Genomic DNA, 23,548 nt, shown 5'->3' on the forward strand with positions numbered 1-23,548 from the left:
GCTATTTGAAGGCGTGGACCTATACCAAAAAATTTCAGGGGGAAAGAAGACAAAATACCAAATTTAACCCATTTCGGAGCGATAATGAGGCTAAAACCTTCAAAATACCTAAAATCGGGAGGTACGGTTCTATGGGAGCTATTTGAAGGCGTGGATCTATACCGAAAAATTTCAGGTGGAAATTTATATAACACCAGCGAAGTTTAAATCCTAAATTTCTGTCATTTTGGTGTGATAATGAGGCTAAAAATTGAAAATACCGAAAATCGCGAGGTACCGTTCTATGGGGGATATTTGAGGGCGTGGACCTATACCGAAAATGTTCAGGGGGAAAGTTGTATAACCGCAACGAAGATTTAAAGCCAATTTTCAGCCATTTTTGTGGGATAGTGAAGGCACAACCTTCCAAATCCCGAAAATCGGGATTTCAAGAGACAGACGGACGGACTTAGAATTTTTCTACGGACTTCGAATTCTATGCTGATCATGAGTACATATTTTTTATAGGGCCTCCAATTTATATTTCGATGTGTTTCAAACGGATTGACAAATTTAATTATACACTCCATATTATGGTGATGCCCTTCACCATGGGTCAAGAAATGGGTAAAATTAAGTATATATTCTCCGATAAAGATGTACAGAGAATTAATTGTCTCTATAGGTAAACTTTTTGATATAGCCCCATGGAATGGAATCTCCTGATTTTGGGAATTTTTAAGGTTTTAACCATACTAACCAACTTAAATAGCTGAAACTTGGAAATTGGCCATCATAAGCGGCGCAAAAAGTTTCCGTGGTGTATTATCGCTACAGATTTATGTACGTTTAATATGGCCCACATAGAAAGGTTATGGTCGCAATTTCCTACCGACATTTTCTAAATGTGGTATTGTCGTTGTTGTAGCAACGTGAATGTCTTCGTTCGCACAATTTATTCAACTATCTGGCTCTGATTCCTCTGTATCTATAAAGAATCAGTAAACAGGTGAGTGGGTTAACTGGTTAGTAGAGCTAGCAAAAAATCGATTGCACTATCGATAATATCGATTATCTTTTAAAAATTTAATATTGATAGTTTTGTCTATCGATATTATCGGATTTAAAAACCCTAGCCTAAAGTCTATTGAAATGAATACAAATTACGCGGCGTATTGGTTATGTAGATGTGAGAAAGTATGTCCGTAGTCACACGTTAAAATTTTTCGGAAAAGTAAATTGTATGTATTTTTGTGTCTTTTTTATTAATTTTTATTTCCAAATTAATGGTGATGACAAATTAACGATAATATCGATAGCTATCGTCCGCAAGACGAGTTTTTTAATGGTCCAAACTTTGAACATCGTATTATTTCATGTAGTGATGTATCAGGTTTGAATATGGAATCAGTCCAGCCCCTTTGGGTACGTCCCACACAAAGTTTGCAAAAAAAGTGCAGCTCGTCACAGATCGTTTTCAATTTTTTTTCAAAAAGTTCTTCTTGCGGGGACTTTTACGACGGCGCAATTTTTTCGGGGGACAGGTTCATACTTCCTGAGATAATGGCCCAAAATCTCCAATAATCCTGCCGGCACCAACTTAACTGAGTAGTACGTAAGATAACCATCGAAGGGAGAAACCGATTTAATCCAAACGTTGTAGATCATATTATTTCCCTGCAGGAAATGTCAATAGTGAATCTATACTGACTTACTACTGGCATTGTCAACAGTACTACTGACAAAATGTAGACAACTCATGTAATTTCCTATAGACATCTTGTATGAACGTGCCACTCGAAAGTCAGTAGTGACATTGGAACTAGTATGTCAGTAGTTGCTGAGGGACCACGTGTTGACATTGGAGGTAGTAAGTCAATAGAGACATTGGAGGAGTGAGTCAATAGTTCTTAAAGGGTCATATGGAGACATTGGTACCAGATTTTTACTGCTAAGTTTTTTGGCCTATTTGGAACTTTTTATAGACTTAAAAGCTATATATTTTTTTATTAAAAGCTATGTATATATTTTATAAAAGAAATATACATATAATATTGAAAATGTTAAAAAAGTACAAATTGCGTATTGCAGTCTATTTTATCTTTATAATGGGCTAAGCCCAAGATTTCAAATAGGCACACAATTAGTAAATAAAGCCCATGTTTTCAAGACTGCCTAAACATTTTAACATTTAAATAATAACAAAAACGTCATCATTGTCAGAAATATCATCGCATTTTTTATTTTCTTGGTAATAAGATTTGATGCGACTTGTCTGCTTAAAATATTTCTTCTTCTGCTGTACTTAACATTTTATCAGGCGATTAGATGAATGGAATTGAAAAGAATAAACATGTATAAATAAACAAAAATAAACAAAATGTCACAAAAATTTGCTTACCTATTACAGCTGAATAATATAATTGTTCCACAAACATCCCATACGTCATATCAATCAGTGCACCCCGATTCATATTAGCTCAATAATATGGGACCTATTGTTTATCGCCGAGTCCGAACGGCGTGTCTTAAGACACCACTTGTAGAGAAGTTTTACATGGCTGAAATACTCAGGAAATATCGCCAACATTACTGAGGGGTATTTTGCCACCGTTGAAAATTTTGATGTTGACTGACCGGGAATCGAACCAACGACCTTCAGCGTGCAAGCCAGGTATGCATACAATTGCACCACGGTGGCACAGCTGTATAATAATCCTTCAACATTGTAACTCATTATTATATCATGTCCAAATACCAGATGTAAGTTGCGTTTAGCATTTCCAGCGAGACGGAACAATACATTCGTCAGTCTTCACAATCTTCTCTAAAGCATAGCCGACCAAGAAGAGCGAGCGCTTAAATTGTTTATGTGTGGGTAAAATTACACTGACAGAACAGGGTGATGATTTTCATATTGAGTGTGAAATGAAAAATATATTGTTGGCGCGTTCGCTTTGTATGACTTAAATTAAAAATAATATAAATAACTTCATAATTTGAAAAGTATTTTTCTTCATATGTTAATTTTTTTGAGAGAAAAAACAAATTGTATATAAAAATGATTTTTTAAGACTTTCTAAGCATACATACATTTTTTATTGTTGCATTGCAGACGAGGCATTCTGCGTCATTAAAAATATTTGGTCTGTTCCAATACTGCAAGAATCTACTAATTTTTACTATTTTTTTCGATAACATAATGGAAAAAATGTTATCGTAGTAAAAAATAGTAGCTTCTTGCAGGTTCTGGAACAAAGCATTTAATACAAAACAAAAATCATTTTCAAATTCTTCCCTCCACATATTTGCTGTACAACTGCAAAATCTTTTCTGTGTACCCAAAAATAAACAAAAAAGCGGCATCAACCTGCTTGCATGAAATTCAGTACAAGACTGAAGTAAAAAAATCAAAACATTTGCTCTCTTACTTTGCGTTCGGGTCGCGTGTGTGTGATTTGCCGAAAAACTTCGTAACCAAATCAATACCCACGAACGGGTTTGCTCTAAAGGTTCCACCAAATGTCTAATTTCAGCCGCTTCAGAATTTGTATTTTGATATAGAATTGTCTATTTGTCACTTGTATATTATAATTCATTTTGTCCGTACTTGTGGTTATTAAAATTATATACCTTAAGTTAATTTCACCATATTTTATTGATTTTTCACGAACCGCCAAAATTATTTTACACCAAACGATTAAGAAAATGAAGAAAAAATAAGAAGATGCTTCGTTGGGCTATCAGCTGTCAATATAAACAATGCTTCTTTTTATTAAGGTAAAAGTATCAATAGTTGACAGCATGTTGACGTAGACATAGTGGTGACATGTCGACACATGACCCCATGCTTCCTATAGGGTTCTTACAGCCTCCCACACTAAGTTTGGGAAGAGTGCATTTCAAGGGCTCGTCTGCGATCGCTTTAAATATTCGGCAACATTAAACGGCCTTAGTTAAAACGGTTTTTTGGAAAATTCCTGAGAAATTGGCCCAAAAACTCAAAATATATTCCTTTACACGTCAGAAGTACTGTTTACTTCTTTTCTTTAGAGGCTGAGGTCACAGTTGACTGATACTTTCTTACTTATTTTTAAATATATGAGTTATATGTGTTCTATGAAAATCTAAGGAGTATTTTTTTTTTTAATTTTTGAATAATTATAAGTCAATGAAAATGAAAAATATTTTCTTTATAATTTTTCACATTTGACAGTTTTCTTCCTAATAAAAGATTTCATTTCATATTTTCATTGAAACAGATTTGAGCGCTATATCTACATTTGGCAATTTTCCTTGCGGCAACTATCAGTTTGTCGATGAGAGAGGGTGTAGAGAGACAATATGCCTCACCGCTCTCTCCATCAAACTAACAAATGTCGCAAGGAAAATTATCGAATGCAGACTAACTAACATTTTTTGAAAAAAAAAAATAAATTGACAATTTTTTTATAGTTTGTTTATTAGGGTTGGACCATTTTTAGTATAAAGAAAGATATAAAAAAACACAAAAGACACTCATTGACCTAGAAATCCTCCGCAAATATTAGACCTAGGTTTACCGTTTTTTATTCATCGAAAAGCTGATTATTCATCTGAAATTGTGAAAACTGTGCGGCAATAACGTGGATTATTTGCTATTCGCAGCCTGAAGTCCACAAAAAAAGATTTTATTTACAATAAATGACAATGCTGCTGACATTTTGTTTTGTTAACATTAAATTTTTTAGAAAATAAATTAAAATCATGTTGTCATTCAATAATTTGCATATTGTTTTCTTTTTTATTTGCAGAACGAAAGCCATTCAGGACTACAAAATTCAATTATCGATTTGCGTGTGTGCGGTTTCCAGTTAACAAACATTTTTTCAGTGTTTAAATAAAATAAAATAATAAAAATTTATTATTTGAAATTTATTTCAGAGAAAAATTTAATTTTCTTTTAGTTAAGCTCTGCTGACAGAAACGTTTGTTTCAATTTATTTTCAAAGAAAACCACAAATAAACTAAATAAAATCTAAAAAAAACAAAAACAAAAATGGCTGGTGTACAACGTAAATTGGTTCATATGCAATTCAACTCCCCCATTGGATTATATTCTCAGCAAAATGTTAAGGAGACCTTGGATCGTGAATTGAAAGCATTTGGTGCTGATGGGTAAGTTGTTGTAGATTTTTTTTCCTTTTTATTAAAATATTGGTATTTTATGGTTATGTTGATAATGCAAAATGTTATCGAGATGTATTGCAGGAAAATCTTTAATATCATTTCATCACATATCCTCATCTTTTACTAAAAAACTTCTTCCCGAAAAAAATTGAAACTTCTTGAAAAACAGCTTTTCAAATATTTTGTCAGTTCGGCTTCCGCTCTTAGCCTAACGAGACTACATACATTTGATTACAATAATAAGTTAGAACGGCGTTAAGTTCGACCAAAATTTGTATATCTTCCACCACCACTGTATTGAAGTAAATATAAACAATTCTCTACGTTAAGTATAATTCCTTGAATGAGAACTATATCTTAAGTGATGATAATCACTCTATACTGATAGTTTTCTGTGTGGAGGGTTACTACCCATTGAGATTCCAAAATCTCTGTTTACATCCCCATCATAAAGAATATGTTGCAACACTGTGTGGAGGGTTACTACCCATTGAGATTCCAAAATCTCTGTTTACATCCACATCATAAAGAATATGTTGCAACACTATAGAGCTCATCAGCTAGGCTTCGCCTGTCGGGGATGTTTCTGCGAAATACTTTCCAAAATACTTAATAGCATTTCTTCTATTACAAAAATATGTGTTATTATATTCCTCAAAATTATAGCCCGAGGTTGTTTAAAAAAATTACATTTCCAATTAAATTTTGAAGTTTTAAATTACAGGAACCACAGTTTCTCAAGTTAGTCTTTTACCTGAAAAGGCAAGATTCGGGGTTTTTCAAACAAAACCACAATGGAAGTAAGATTTCAAATTAATTTGAAACATGAGTTTTCAAAGAATGGATGCAACCAAATGTTTTACTTTTTTAATGAAAATAAAACACAGAGAAAACTACAAAAACAAACTTTTACAAATCGTTTACAATCGTAAAGTAAATAGAATCTAAACGAAAAACAATGTGTAACCTTATACTTAAAAGAAACGAACTTCAATAAAATCAATCAAAACATTAGCTCCAACTATGTCCACATACATACAAAAATGGTTGATAGTTGTTTATTGTATTGTAGTTGACTGCAGTTTCCTTGAATTTTGAATGGTTTGGTTTCAGAATGTCAGGATTCATTTTAGGTGGATGCAGTGGATATATCGAAAAATCATACACTAGTATCATTTTGCCCATGGAGTATTCTTTGAGTCTTTCTTTGGACATAGGTCTATAAAATGTAAGGTTAAGCGAGAAATCGGAAGGGAACATAAAAAAAACTTGTTGGCTTCAACCCATTTTTCTACCTTGATGCCAACACGACTTTCACGTAAATTAATTTTAATGGTCGACATTATGGGATCCCTTTTAAAACACTTCACTTTAAGGAATTTCAGTCATACTATGTAGAATATGTTAACAGTTCGCGAATTCCGAATGGGTGAAACTCGGATTCATCGATTGTTTATATCATATACACTTTGAAACAAAATTGTGCCTCATCGAAATAATACCTCCCACATAAAGTTTGGAAGGACTGCAGTTTAAGGATTCGTCAGGGATCGTTTTTACATTTTTGTGTCGGGGACAAGTCCATACCTCTATAGACAAATGTATTGTGCTTACTTCCTTTCTTCAGGTCTGAGGATGATATTTCTGATATTTTCTTACTTGTTCACTGCTCAGACTATTAGTTCGTACAGTGTTGGCCGTAAAATGGCATAGAATAATTTTAATGTCATAGACCAAACATTGACCATATATTCTAGTTATTTTTGGTTGGACCATGGGTCAGTTTAGAGCTGACCGTGACCAGCTCTAGAACATACAAACTATGTAGTTTCTCCTTTATTATCTGGTTCTGGTCGTAAATAATAAATCAACCAAAATTAAAAAAAAAAAACAATGTGCCAAAGCACAATGGTCCCAAATCCAAATTTTCTAGCCAAAACTATTTCAACGTCCATTTTGTATTGAAATTAATTATTATTTTTAATAAATGTGAACAAACAGCAATTCTTACGTTTTATCGACCAAAACGACCAAAAACTGCCAAAATTTGTTGTGTGGGGTCTAAACCAAAACATTGACCTATGTTAACAATTTTTGGTACGAAGGATTCATATCTTCCAAGAGGTCGAAATACCAAATTTCAGCCGAATCGGTCATAAAGTGTCGCTAAAATTCACAAAATATCTAAAATTGGACGGTACTTTTATGTAAGGGCTATTACAAAAAATTGACCTATTTTCAAAAAACTTACACATACTTGTTTTCTACACTCTGAAACCCTTAAATATGAATTTTAAGAAAAATCGATTGATAGATGTAGGTATTACCGCTCTATTTCAATTGGATACTACGTACAGTCACAACAGGTATTTACAAAAAATTCTCCCATCTTAAAATAGAAAAATCCACTTTATTTTAACTGTGGCAAATTTGAGCAAGAATTTATTTCTCAATTTATTAGTTCAGACCCCCAGCTATCTTCCAAAATCAATTTGGAGGTGGACAAACTTGGACATTTTTTTAAAAGTTTAAATATATTACATATTTGTGTTTATTTCAGCTTTAGTCCATATTTTGTTGTATTCAAGTATTTGAATAACAACAAAATGTTTTACAGTGGATATGAAATTGATTAGTTGCGGGCGGAGGGTAGGGAATACTATAGTTTCAGTTGTCACCAAACAACTTCATCAGTTCCCTTTAAATATAAATATATTTTAAAAATATTTGTAAAAAAAAATAATTTTTAATATATATATAAAAATTGATTTTATTACGCTAATTTTACAAATTTCATCGCCCTTTTTGTAAATATTATGAAAGTACTCATTAACAGCTTCCCGATTCATAATAACTTTGGTCTCACTTCTGTATATTTATGCAGCGACGCAATACAACAAAAATTGTATATTTTACAGCACAAAGTCTGTTTTATTTTTACATAAAAAAGTGTCAACTTTGGTACTGCGCCAATCAACGAGTACTAACGTTATTTACGAAAACTAATTATTTTCAGACGACTTGAGGTGTTTTTATTATTCTGTGCAAAAAAAAAGTTAAAATTTCGAAACTTCAAAAATAGGGTTTTGGCCAAAAATTCTCAGATTGAAACCTATGTGCAAAGGTAGCAGTAAAAAACTTTCTGGAACATACGAAATTTCTAAGAACTGCTCTTAAAGCTCAATATAGCATATCACAATTTTCTCCGTTTCCAAACCATTCAAAATTCAAGGAAACAGCAGTCAACTACAATACAATAAACAACTATCAACCATTTTTGTATGTATGTGGACATAGTTGGAGCTAATGTTTTGATTGATTTTATTGAAGTTCGTTTCTTTCAAGTATAAGGTTACACATTTTTTTCGTTTAGATTCTTTTTACTTTACGATTGTAAACGATTTGTAAAAGTTTGTTTTTGTAGTTTCTCTGTGTTTTATTTAAAAAAAAAAGTAAAAAAGTAAAACATTTGGTTGCATCCATTCTTTCAAAACTCAAGTTTCAAATTAATTTGAAATCTTACTTCCATTGTGGTTTTGTTTGAGAAAACCCGAATCTTGCCTTTTCAGGTAAAAAACTAACTTGAGAAACTGTGGTTTCTGTAATTTAAAACTTCAAAATTTAATTGGAAATGTGATTTTTTTAATAACCTCTGGCTATAATTTTGAAGAATATAATAACACAACTTTTTATACCCTCAGCCTTTAGGCTAAAGAGGGTATTTACACTTTGATACGACCAAAAATGTGCCTCATCGAAATAATGGTTTTAGACCCCAAGTATGTTTGTACGATATCCGTTTCAGACAATTTTGAGTAGATCTAGCAATGTCCGTCCGTCTGTCTGTCTGTCTGTCTGGCTGGCTGGTGCGCACGATAACTCTCGAACGGATCAATCGATTCGGTTCAAATGTTGGGTATCGAAATATTTTGTCCAGATTCGATTTAAGTTCGAAGATGGGCCATATAGGTCCACTCCTTCAGGTACCTCCCCCACAAATGTTCAAAAATTGTCGCAAAACTTGTGCGCGCGATAACTCTTGTAGGGAATAACCGATTTGGTCCATACTTTGCACATCGTGTAATTTCTACCAAACTTCGATGAGGTTCCAATATGGACTCAATCGGTCCACTTTTTCGGGTACCTCCCACACAAAATTTCGGAAAAGTTCAGTTTAGGACCTGGTCTCGAATCGCTTTGATTTTTGTTTACGCAAGTTCTATTCGCTGTCCTCTATACGACGCTGTAAGTTTTATTAGGGGCAAGTCCATACTTTCTGAGAAAATAGCCTGAAAGTTACAAAAAACCCTATGACACCGTGTGTAGTGGTTGGAGCGCAAGATAACTCTCCAACGGATCTGTCGATTCGGTCCAAAATTTGGCTTTCGTAATATTTAGTCCAAACTTAGTTCAAGTTCAAAGATGGATTATATCGGTCCACTCCTTCCGGTACCTCCCCCACAAAAGTTCGAAAATGTTCGGAAAATTTGTGCGTACGATAACTCTTGAAGGGAGTTACCGATTTGGTCCATCCTTTGCACATTATGAAATTTCTACCAGACTTAGATGAGGTTCCAATATGGACTCAATCGGTAAACTCCTTCGAGTACCTCCCACACAAAATTTCGGAAAAGTTCAGTTTAGGACATGCTCTCGAATCGCCTTGGTTTTTGTTGTAACATCTTGTATTCACTGTTCCCTATACGAAGGTACAAGTTTCATCAGGGGCAAGTCCATACTTCCCTTGAAAATGGCCGGAAAGTTGCAAAAAGCCCCTACGACACCTTGTGTAGTGGTAGGAGCGCAAGATAACTCTCCAACAAATCTGTCGATTCGGTCCAAAATTTGGCCTTCGTAATATTTTACCAAAACATAGTTTAAATTCGAAGATGGGCTATATCGGTCCACTCCTTCAGGTACCTCCCCCACAGAACGTCAGAAATGTTCGGAAAAATTTTGCGCACGATAACTCTTGAAGGGAGTGACCGATGTAATCCATACTTTGCACATCCTAATATATCTACCAGATATAGATCAGGTTCGAATATGGACTAAATTTGTCTACTCCTTCTGGTACCTCTCACACAAAATTTCGGACAAGTTCACTTTAAGACCTGCTATCGAATCACTTGGATTTTTGTTGAAGCTATTTGCATACGCTACCACCATTACGACGGTAAAAGTTTTTTCAGGGGTAAGTCCATATTTCTTGCGAAAACAGCCCGAAAGGTGTAAAAAACCCCTATGTCACCATATGTGGCGGTCGAAGAACACGATAACTCTCGAACTGTTCAACCGATTTGGTCCAACATTTGGTCTCCGTCATATTATATCCAAACTTAGTCACATGGGCAATACCGGTCCACAACTTTCGGTACTTCTCCCCAATATTTAAAATATATCACTTTGGATCTCCTAATATTTTATCAAAATTTAGTTAAACTTCTAAAATAGCCAATATAGGTCCTCCCTAAGAGTACCTGCCCTACAAAAGTTCAACATTTGTGTCTTAGCGCAGTTAATTCCTATTCCACATTATTGTCGGCAAGTTCAAATGTCCAAAAAGGGCCAAATTCTGAAGAAACCTGAAATACATTCTATCTGTCCGGAGGTAAAAGTTTCGCTTCACTTTGGCTGAGGGTATATATCTGTCGGCAAAGCCGACTGACACTTTTTTACTTGTTGTAATAGAAGAAAGGCTATTAAGTATTTTGAAAAGTATTTCGCAGAAACATCCCCGATAGGCGAAGCCTAGCTGAGTGGGCACAGGGGATAGCTGCAAATTAAGCCAAAGGCCGTCTTCAATTAGCAGGTACGGTCTCATCTTTGTCGATGATGCGAGTATTTGGGACTAGATTTACATGTCCATCCACACCACGTTATTTGGCTTAATAACCTATCCTAAAAGAAACACCCTAATACGAACTTGTAAATAAACAAATACAAAAGTGTTAATTTCCCATATATACGTAGTTTTTATACCCCGAGCCTTTAGACTATCAGATTCCTACAACCAAAATGTACCTCTTCGAAATAGTGGCTTTAAACCCCAAGTATTTTAGGACAAATTTCATTTCACACAATTTGGGGTCGATTTAGCCATGTCTGTCCGTCTGTATATCTGACTGGAGCACACGAAAGCTCTCGGACGGATCAACCGATTCGTTAAATTTTGGCCTTTTTAATATTTTGTCGAAACTTAGTTTAAGTCCGAAGGTGGACCATGTGCCGTTCTATGGGGGCTATAGAAGGAACAATACCGACGATTTACTGGTGAAAACCTAGGAAAATATTAATCAGCCAATCTTATTCAGAATTTTCACTGCTACAACATTTTCTTTAGTCCCATGTCGATAGGGCTTGCGGTTTCCAAGCAAAATCGTGAAAAAAGTCAATTTGAATCGCGATATATTTAAAAAGCGCACCGGCGCACATTGGGTGAGATCCCAAAAGAGGCAGATTAATTCAGGGGAGCATGTGGGTGTTCTAATGTTAATATTTTTCGAATGTCTACGCCTTAATCAATATAACGGAACACATTTTTGGTACATATCAGGGGCTAGAATAGGGGTTGTCAAAACCCTCATAAATCGGTACTATAAAAAATATGAAGTATTTTCACGGTTTTATGTACATTTCTTATTTAGATAATCTAAATTGATTAAACTAATATATAGTGAAAATACTTTAATGTGGCTCCTATATGAGGGTATCTCCCGATTTTATGTATTTTGAGGGTCTTGAACATATTTTTAGCATATTTTTCTGAATATTAGGATTTATTGTTCTAAGTGCCTATGAATTCATCTTGCAAAAAATTGTCCATATAGATCAATGTTTTGGAATAGCCCCCATATATAGGTGCAGTCAAATTAGGGCGTTTTCGAAAATTTTAGGCACATATTGCAACTAAAGTTGATTAAATTGTGAATTGTGCAAATTGAAGGGACTAAAAATATTTTTACTAAACATCGTCTCATATATTCCCGTTTTGGAATAACCTCCATATATAGCACTATAGGCCCAATGGCAGGTTTCTGAGGCAAAAAGTCTATTTTTGAAGTTATATATTTGGATAAAATAGTAACGGGATTAGATTCTTAACACTTTGAGCCACTTAGAAACAAAATCATTTCAACCTGGCAACGCTTCATGACCATATACCGGGCTGTCAAAGATATTGCATCTTACAATGTAAAATTTTATAAAAATCTATCAAACGAAGAATAAATTTGTTTCCCTCGACAATTAAAAACCGCGAATATGGTAAACAGTTTTTTTTAATGGACAACACGTGTATGTATGTAAATTAGTATTCTGATTAAGAATTAAAAAAGTTAGATTTGGTAAGGAATATTTGATGTAGACTTGTGGTGATTTTTTGTGTAGTTTATATTGTAGTTTCTATGGTTTTTGGAATATAACTCTCGGTATTGCGACGTATTCGCAAAACTATATATATGTGGTAGAAGGTAATAGTGAGTACTATATGTGTAGAAATTTTTATCCCCGTATGGATCCGTAAACTTATAGAAAAATACTCACAGATGGCGTGACACTTAAAAATTTAGATATTTTTAAGTATTGTTCTGGGCTGGGAGTGGGACTTGTCAATATGACACAAGTCGCGAAAATTGATAGTTATCTTAATCGAGTTATACCAAGCATTGAAATCTTTAATGTTCAAGATCTCTTAATTTAGTAATTGGGACTACAAAAACCTACTTAATTTAAAAATCTTGACGTGTAATTATAAAGTATTCAAAAATTGAACGCGATCGCGTTATTCTACTTCCACACGCAGAAAAATTTATGTTAGAAATATGTTTGGATCCAAACAAATATATGTTTGGGACCGGTTGCAAACAAATATATGTTTGGATCCAAACATAATATGTTTGGGTCCAAACAAATATATGTTTGCAACATTTTGTAACATATCTCAATTTGATATGTTTGGGTAAAACATACCTTTTATGTTAGAACATTTTTTTCATGGGTGGAGAGAGGATGTTTGTCAACGAGAGTAATAGCAGTGCTCTCGCGGTTGTTTAATGCTGCTTTATAATAAAGAGTTGTGTGTATTGTATAATAGAAGACGTAGAAGCGAAGAAGGGGGCTTTGGTGGCATGTATGCGTCAAACTAGTGTGTTTCTTGTTTTGTTGTTGTTACCCAAGAAGAAAAGAAGAAATGATATGAATTATATATTTTTTTTCTTTCTTCAGTGTTTTAGTTGCCTTTGTAGAGTCAAGACGGTAAAGTGAGTGAATAAATCAGTGTTTTGTGTTTTCTTAAAGAAATTGTGCTTTTTAGTAAATTAAATACATTTTATAATTGAATCGGAAAGTTGAATGGAATTATTTTATTGGACAAGGAAGAAATCGCATTTAATATTGGTAATTACATACATACTTATGTATATTTGAAATATGGCATATCCATATTTATTTATTACATTACATAATCATTTGATTCTAGATGCCGATTCCCCGCTGATGATTTCAACTAAGAGGACAATTTGTTTTATTTCACAACTAAGGAGAAGCGTTCAACTACGTTTCTATATATTTTTCCTTTTTAAAAGTGTGACTACAAATTATTTCAACCAGTTTTTCTTTTATTAAAGTGTGTTATGTATTTCTTTGGAATTTTGTATGTACCTATGTGTTTGTTGTTCTTTTGCCTTTTAATAAAAAACCACAACATTTGTGTGTATACTATAGAGATAGCCAGTGAGCTCTTACTGAGAGCAAGTGAGCACACGTTTTAAAGTGTTTTACATTGAATTTTGCGCTCCCTTGCTCTCAGTAAGCGCCCACTGGTGCATGTGTTTGTTTTTTTTTGTGCCTTTTGGGTTTGTATTTTTTTGCACCCAAACATATAAAATGTTTGCACCCAAACATAAAATTGTTTCCACCCAAACATATCTTTGTTTGCACCAAAACATAAATATCTTTGCACCCAAACATATATATGTTTGCACCCAAACATATATATGTTTGCAGACCCAAACATATATTATGTTTGGGACTGTTGCAAACATATATATGTTTGCTGCAAAATATGTTTGGGACATATGTTAGAGAGGCCGATTTTTTTTTGCGTGCAAATCATCAATTAATGATGGTGGTCACAATTACTATTGTATTGTATCCCAATACGTCAAATGATCTCTGAGATTTCGCGTTTGGCTAAAACCCGTTGTGGAGGAGGTCCCCGCCCCTCCATTTTTCGGTATAACAAGTAAAAAAGTATCAGTCGGCTTTGCCGACAGAGATATACCCTCAGCCTGTGTGGATTGAAATACTTTTTTTTTTTCAAAAAAAAAAATGTATGGGCGTATGAACCGACGGAAATATAGATTGGATTAAAGCTCAAAAATTTGCAGGGGGTACCGATAGATAGGGCTTTTGTACCATACTAGCCTACGAAAAGCATAATATCGGGCCACTAGGAAAACCTTTAGTAAAAATGTCCAAAGGATCCTCGAACAGACCCTTAACTACAAAAAGATGTTGAACATTTGTATGAGTGGTACCCCAAGTATTGGACCGATAGGGCCCAAATTTGAACATAAAATAAGCTTGGACAAAAAATTTCGAGATCGAAAATTTGGACCAAATCGGTTGCCACGTTTGTGAAATATTGCGCTTATCATTTTAGCGAATATTTTCGAACATTTGTGGGAGAGGTACCGGAAGCAGAGGACCTATAAGCACTACCTTCGAATTTCATCTAATATTCAAAGAAATATTACGATATCCAAAGTGTGGACGAACGCAGTATTCGGTTCGAGCTCTACAGCCACTACATATGGTGCCATTCGGTTTTTATTTACTCCTTTCGGGCTATTTTCTCAAGAAGTATGGACTTGCCCCTGAAAAAAACGTTTACTATCGTAATTAAGGCAAAGAATGCCAGATGCTTCAACAAAAATCAAAGCGATACGAGAACAGGTCTTAAAGTGAATTTATCCAAAATTTTGTGTGGGAGGTACACGAAGGACTGAACAAAACAAATATAGTCCATATTCGAACCTGATCTATATCTGGTAAATATATTAGGATGTGTAAAGTAAGGACCAAATCGGTCACTCCCATCCAGAGTTATCGTGCGCACATTTTTTCCGAACATTTTTGAACTTTTTGGGGGAGGTAGCTGAAGGTGTGGACCGATATCGCTTATCTTCGAACTTAAACTAAGTTTGCACAACATATTACGAAGGCCACATTTTGGACCAACTCAGTAGATCCGTTAGAGAGTTATCTTGCGCTCCAACCACTACACACGGTGTCATAGGGGTTTTTTGCACCTTTAAGGCTATTTTCTCAGGAAGTGTGGACTTGCCCCTGATGAAACTTGTACCATCGTATGGAGGGCAGTGAATACAAGTTGTTACAACAGAAATCAAAGCGATTCGAGAGCAGGTCCTAAGCTGAACTTTTCCGAAATTTTGTGTGGGAGGTACCCGAAGGAGTGTACCGATTGAGTCCATATTGGAACCTCATCTAAGTCTGATAGGAATTTCACGATATGCAAAGTATGGACCAAATCCGTTACTCCCTTCAAGAGTTATTATGCGCACAAATTTTCCGAACATTTTCCAACTTTTGTGGGTGAGGGAGGTTCCGAAAGGAGTGGACCAATGTAACCCATCTTCGAACTTAGACTAAGTTTGGACAAAATATAACGAAAGTCAAATTTTGGACCGAATCGGTTGATCCGTTATCGTGCCAGCCAGACAGACAGACGGACGGACATTGCTAAATCGACTCCAAATTGTCTGAAACACATTTCGTCCAAACATACTTCGGGTCTAAAACCATTATTTCGATGAGGCACATTTTGACCGTATGAATGTGTATGTACCCTCGTTAGCCTAAACGCTGAGGGTATAAAAACTACCTTACGATCTTTTCTAAGACCTAAAGAATATACAGTCAAAATTTTATCAAATTCGGTCCAGCCATTTCGGAGGATTTATATTTCGAACATCATGGCAGACCTGAATAATCTTCTATATATATGCTAATATATATACCGATCAGAACCAAATTTTCTGGACGTGATTCTTAATTGATCAGGATGTACCATATCAAATTTTAAAGTCATCGGATGACTTTAAAGGTCATCGGATGACTAAGGTCACAATTAGTGCGGCTTAAATATAAAATCGGATAAAATCTGTTGAAACATATATACGAAAGCTATACCTATATCTGAACCGATTCCCTCCAAATTTTGCAGATATATTTTTATGCTCACTATAAACACCAGGACGAAATTTTAAAGGTCCAGCAGCTTCCAGTGACTTCTTGCCTCAAAAACCTGTCATTGGGCCCATAGTGTACAGGAGCAGTCAAATTTGAGATATTTTGAAGATCTTACCCATGCATTTAGTAGCGTTTTTAAAAATTGTGGTTAAGATATCGTAAAAGTTACGGTTAAACATTTTGTTATATTGGTGCCCTTATAACTATAATCCCAACACATTTTCGAAGTGTGTGAAAAGCATTTTTGGTGGTTCTATGGACATGAATTGTTACATTTTCTAAAAAGAAATTATCCTAACTTTTCAAACAACAATATCGCCTTCACGAAACAAAATTTTGTCGTACGTAGAGTAAAAACAAAATACTCAGTACTGGAGAACAAATACTATAAAAAAATAACAACCATAAGTCCAATAACGAGAAAAAATATTCAAATGTCCATAATTACCACTTTTTTTAATAAAAGACTATTTTCACCATTTCTTCAATAAAAAAATACACTCTATACTAAAATACAAAATTAAAATTTTCACACCTATCAAATATAATTTTTTTATAACTCAATGTACTTTTCGAAAATATAAAAAATATAGAGACATTTTTTTCATAGTTTTAATTATAGTTTTACACCATATTTTTTATAACTCTTTTTTTCTAAAATGTTAATAAGTACCTGTATTTCAATATTCCATTTTAAAATGTTCACTTTTCATCCGCAAAACCAAAATTATTTCACTTTAAAATCAGCAATTTTTTTACTGATGAGTACGATAACTTAAGAAATGAATGCGACCTGTACTATCCACATCGTAAAATTTCTTCCAAATTTACGTCAACATCTCAGAAGGTTTATATCGGATAATATTTACGTATACCTTCCTGACAAAATTTCAACATTTCGCTTCAGTGCAGTTCAAAGGCTTTCTAAAGATCGTTTTGAAATTTTTACCGAATGTACTCCTGGTGATCTTGTTTTCAACGATAGTATGATTTTAGTGGCCTTCCTGATATAATGGTCCAAAAGCTCTACATTTTGCGGTGACCACCTGAAATAACTGCTTGAATAGGAATGACTCTCAAAATAAGATACATTTTCATTCTTTCAGATACCTCCTCCGCGACACTTTTTAACTTTAATCCAAATCTGCCTTTTTTTGTCGGAAAGTTCACACGGTCCAGGTCCAACACATTCTGAAAACCAACACATTTTGAAAACCGACTAAATTCATAACGTATTCGATTATCCAATTCACACAGGCCGAGAGTATATCTATGTCGACAAAGCCGGCATGTCCGTATGCAGTAAAACTCTAACCTCCGTATAATTGAGCTAGAAGGCTATATTTTTGCAGTCAGATTCTTTTTTCCATAGTCAACACCCATATGACGGTACCTACGGATTTTAGGTATTTTCAGGATTTTTGCTACATTTTTTTATGGACTACCTTTAATTTGACATTTGAAGTTCCAAAAAATTGCCAATATGGGTTTTCGTGTAGTTCCCATAGAACCGTACCTCTCGATTTTCGGTATGTTTAAGATTTTAGCCTCAATATCACACCGAAATTGCTGAAATTTGGTCTTTAATATTCGTTGGGGGGTATAAAGCATTCCCCCTGAAAATTTTCAGTATAGGTCCAGTTATTATTATACCCCCCATAGAACGGTACCTCCCGATTTTCGGGTTTGAAGGTTTTAGCATCAATACCAAACCGGGTGCCGCCGTGGTGCAATGGTATGTACTCCCGCCTTGCACACAGAAGGTCGTGGGTTCAAATCTCCGGCTAGGCAACATAAAATTTTCAAAGGTGGCAAAATACCCCTCAGTAATGTTGGCGATATTTCCTGAGTATTTCAGCCATGTAAAACTTCTCTACAAGTGTTGTCTTAGGACACGCCGTTCGGACTCTACAACAAAGTGTAGGTCCCATATCATTGAGCAAATATGAATCGGGGTGCACTCATTGATATGAGAGAAGTCTCCCTTGTCCCGCCTAGGACAAGGTTTTTTGCATTGTGTGATGCAACTGGCGGCACACTTTGGTCGCTGAGTGAAACATCGAAATACGAATAGATATTGAAAAAGATTAATTCGTTGTATTTAAAAGCGGGTGGCATCAACAGACTTTAACTAATTTGCAAATACCAGACTTTTAACCTTGCATATTTTTTGAATGATTGTAAGTTGAATATTACTCTTAATTTGATATCCTTAAGCTTTAGCAGTATACATTAATAATTGTATAGGATTGTAGCGAAATAGTTGGAGAACACCCAAATATTTGTTTCTAATCGAACCAAAAAATATATTTGGAAAAAAACATTTTAACAATAAGTTTTTTATCTTTTATATGCTATTTATATACCCAATATGCAATTTATATACCCAATCTCTATAAATTCGGTCTCGTACTTTTCTATGTATTGTCTAGATTCTTTAGATATTTTTTTAATTTATTTCTAAGAGGTTTTTACGGACTCTGGGGCAGGATAATTTGGATTTACTTCAAAATTTTTTTTATTATTTGTTGATTTTCCGCGAAAATAAAAATAAATTTAGTAAATATTTAAGATCTACTAATAGATATGGAATGTTGTTAGCGATTTATGCATAATTGTTCATAAAAATAAATAAGACATCTTTAAATATTTGTTCTTTAAATTAGAATAAAAACCGCTATATCTTTTGCGCGCATGTGTCTATTTTGTGGACGCGAACGGCTTTGAAACAACATTTTTTTGCCCGCAATTTTTTTTCAAATGGAATTGCAAATGAAACTTGGTTTTCACCATATACTAGACTGGTTTTAACTCCGATGTCGGATTTTTTATGCGGCAACCCCCTAAAGTGTTAAATTTTGTTAGATTTTAAGATCGTGCTACTGGGGCCTCAAAGTTTCCACAGTAATTTGTGTGGAGCCAAAGGCGAATTTTCACGAAATCGCTCTACAGACCACATTTATTGTCCAATCGCTGAACCAATTTCTGTGGCTAAACAAGTAATCCTACTAAAAACTTTGAAAAATATTGGCTATATATAGGACCCATGGAAACTTTGAAGCACCAGTGGCACGTGTTAACTAATGCGATTGTTCTCAAACCTTGGCAATCTTAAAATCTAAAAAATTTTTAGGGTTGTGCCGCATAGAAAATCCAACATCGATTTGTTAAAACCACCCTCTTTAGCCTGAAGTCTGAGGGTGTAACAGCCTTCATCGACTGTGTTTTAGCAAATGCTCAATTTTCGAAATGAACTTATCGAAAAGAGGTCATCTATCTAAATAAGACATACAAAAAAGGGGTCTTCTATCCCGAAAATACGTTTCTGTCTTAGGAAAATTTGAAAAAGGGGACTTCTTTCTATAGAAGAGATTTCTACCTGTAAAATATCTTCTAATGGGTTCTTCTACCTAAGTAAAATAATTATATGTGCAAACTAATATTGTGATATTTATTGTCGAAAACAATGCTTTTAAAATATAAAAGAAAATTCTGCTCTTATTAGTTTCATATTAAAGAATAAGTAAAAAAGTATCAGTCGGCTTGGACGACAGAAAAATACCCTCAGCCTCAAACCTAAAGGAAAGAAGTAACACACAATACTTCTGACGTCTATATAATACGATGTACAATGTTTTGACCAAATCGGTTTCTCCGTTCGAGAGTTATCTTACGTACTACCCAGTTCAATTGGTGCCGTCAGGCTTTTTGGCTTGGACCATAACTTCAAGAAGGGGGGAAAGCGAATACAAGCTGTTACACAAAAATCGAAGGGATTCGAAGCCCAAAGTTTGAACCGATTCGGCTAATCCGTTCGTGAGTTATCGTGCGCAACACATGACGCCATAGGGTTTTTATACAGCAAAACGATTCGAGTGCAGGCCTCAAACTGCACTTTTCCCAAATTTTGTGTGGGAGGTACTCGAAGGGGTGAACCTATATAGTCCACATTCAAAACTTATCTATATCCCGTAGAGGTATTACTATATGAGAAGTATGGATCAAATCGGTTACTGCCTTTCGGAGTTGTCGTGCGCAACATTTAAGCGGGAAGTTTTGAAGTTTTGTGTGGGATGTACCTGAAGGAGTGGACCTATATGGCCTATCTTGGAACCTATACTAAGATTGGACACAATTTTATGAACGGCAAATTTTGGATCGTGCTGGCCGATCCGTTCGAGAGTTATCGAGCGCTCCAACCACTTCACATGGTTCAGTAGGGGTTTTTTACAGCTTTCGGACTCTTTTCTCAGGAAGTATGGACTTGCCCCTGATGAAACTTGTGTTGTCGTAATGGGGGCAGCGAATACAACTTGCTACAACAAAAATCAAAACGATCCGAGATAGCAGATCCTAAATTGAACTCTTCCGAAATTTTGTGTGCGAGGTGCCCTAAGGAGTGAACCGTCTATCTATGCCTGGTGGAAATTCCACGATGTGCAAAGTATGGACCACATCGGTTGCTCCCTTCAAGAGTTATCGTGCGCACAAATTTTCCGAACATTTTCGAACTTTTGTGGGGGAGGTACCTGAAGGAGTGGACCGATATGGCCCATCTTCGAACTTAAACAAATTTTGGACAAAATATTACGAAAGCCACATTTTGGACCAAATAGGCTCATCCGTTCGAGAATATTTCATTTGCAATTCGAATTATTCCATTTGAAATTCGAATTATTCCATTTGTAATTCGAATGATTTCATGTGTAATTTCAAATAACATAATTCGAATTACAAATGGAATAATTCGAATTACAAATGAAATAATTCGAATTAGAAATGGAATAATTCGAATTTCAAATGGAATAATTCGAATTACAAATGGAATAATTCGAATTACAAACAGAATAATTCGAATTACAAATAAAATGTTACGAATTACAGCTAAAATGTTTCGAATTACATCTGAAAACGGTGTACAGTACAATGCAGAAGACTTTAGTCGATTACAAGAAGTTACTGGACTTGTACAAATTTGTACAAATTATTGAGTAAATAAACACACCTATTTTCAAAATAAAACTCGAAAATCGACGAATAATCGACCATAATCGATTTTCTGCGGTTATGAAAAAGTCGAAAGTCTAGTTTTATGACAAGTGAAATAATCGCCAGACCGAAAAATCGCTTTTTAAGTTTTAGACCAAAATCGAGAAGTCGAAAAATCGATTATTGCTTTCCATTACCTATCCCTAGTTACCAATAACAAGAAATTAAAAAAAAAAAAACGTGTAGACTAAAACTTTAAACTACCTGAAATCGGGCGGTACCCTCACGCGGAGGTTATTCCAAAACGTGGATATATGTCCACAATTTTGGTTGGGGAAGTTTCGCCGCATTTTGAATCCAAAATGCGCCGAAAATGTATACAAAAATCTCAAAATACCGCTAATAGGGATGTACGGGAGCCAAAATTTCCGAAAATTCTACCACAGAGTGAAACATCACACAGATGGCTTTGGTACTGGTACCTCTTGTAGAAACAGGAAGGTAATTTGGTAACTGATACAAATAATGTGCTCAGGATATGGAAAGATCATTTTTCTAAACAAATACTAGCAACGACGACAAAGATCCCAGCTAACATTTTCTCCGAATTCTTTGCGAATTCGGTCAGAATCTCTGCACAAGTTGCCGATTCTGATGCCGAATTCTTTCCGAATTCGGTACAAAAGTTGTATGGACGTGTCCACCGAAATCGGAAAGAATTTTCTAAGAAAATTCTAACAAAATATTAGAGTTTCGCAACGAATTCGGTCCGAATTCGGAAAGAAATTCTGGAAAATTCGGTGGAAAATTTAGATTTTTTGAAGAAATTCGGTCCGAATTCGAAAAGAAATTCTGGAAAAATTCGAAGAAACGATTAGATTTTCTCGAAAAAATCTGATGAAATTTTTGGCCGCTGACGCCTTTGATATTGACACACAACACAGAACAAATCCCCAACTCAGAAACAATTCTCTTTTAATGCGTTATTTATGGATGATTCTAATTTCATTTCGATTAGAAATCGGAACGAGATTCTAAAGGTTCTTCAGAAAATGTGCAGAGATTCTTAAAAAAAGTTTTAGAAAATCGGTACAATTTCTAAAAAAATATTAGAGAAATCGACAAATATCTAAAAAATATTCAGAAAATTTCGGAAAAAAATCGGAAATCAGAGCCTTCGGAAAAAAAATTGTTAGCTGGGATACCACAGACCAAATCACGGAAGATTGTATTGAATGTATGTACATATACCGCCCGGCTAAGATGAGTTAAAGACAGCAATAAACCAGCTTAAGAATATGTGCTCTATCTACACCTTTTTCAGATGTAATTCGAAACATTCCAATTGTAATTCGTAGCATTCCATTTGTAATTCGATTATTCCATTTGTTAACAATTGCTATTGTTATTCGAGAATTCCATTTGATTCGAATTATTCCATTTGTAATACGAATTAATCTATTTGTAATTCGAATTATTCCATTTGAAATTGGTATTATTTCATTTGTAATTCGAATTGTTCCATTTGAAATTCGTATTATTTCATTTGTAATTCGATTTATTTCATTTGTAATTCGATTTATTCCATTTGTAATTCGATTTATTTCATTTGTAATTCGCATTATTACATTTGCTATTCTAATTATTTCATTTGTAATTCGAATTATGACATTTGTAATTCAAGTTATTCTATTTGTAAGTCGAATTACAATACAACAAATAGAGTAATACGAATTTCAAATGGAATAATTCCAATTACAAATGAAATAATACGAATTACAAATGGATAAATTCGAATTACGAATGAAATAATTCGAATTACAATTGGAATTCTCGAGATACAAATAAAATGTTACGAAGTACAAAAGGAATTCTCGAATTACAACTATAATGATTCGAATTACATCTGAAAAGGTATTAGTCTGCTCCCTGTAGTGTCAGGAATATTGTGCGAACAACTAAAACCTATGGTCAACGAAAAAATTTACCATACCAATGCGGCTTTAGACCTGGCAACTCCATCATTGACCAGATATTTACCCTGCAACAAATTCTAAAAAATGACCAAAGATTATAACGTAGCCTTCGAAAGCCCCTCATGTTCAAGGAATTCCAAGCCATCTTTATATTGGGGTAT

General features: G+C 34.5%; 1 protein-coding gene across 13 annotated transcripts in view; it reads left to right on the forward strand.

Moving 5' to 3' along the window:
* Positions 1-23,548, forward strand: part of LOC141403343 (uncharacterized) — a 564,369-nt gene that overhangs the window by 31,581 nt on the left and 509,240 nt on the right. For 10 of the 13 annotated variants that reach the window (XM_073985610.1, XM_073985614.1, XM_073985615.1 and 7 more), the window contains exons 2-3: positions 4,773-4,815; positions 4,926-5,136. In XM_073985610.1, the coding sequence (XP_073841711.1) occupies positions 5,018-5,136 (119 nt within the window). In that variant the 5' untranslated portion in view covers positions 4,773-4,815; positions 4,926-5,017. Of the gene's footprint in view, positions 1-4,772; positions 5,137-23,548 lie in introns of all 13 variants that reach the window. The other 3 variants (XM_073985613.1, XM_073985612.1, XM_073985611.1) reach the window with 2 other exon arrangements.

Source organism: Musca autumnalis, unplaced genomic scaffold (genome assembly GCF_047663935.1).
Source record: "Musca autumnalis isolate F117 unplaced genomic scaffold, ASM4766393v1 scaffold_4, whole genome shotgun sequence".
NCBI lineage: Eukaryota > Metazoa > Arthropoda > Insecta > Diptera > Muscidae > Musca > Musca autumnalis.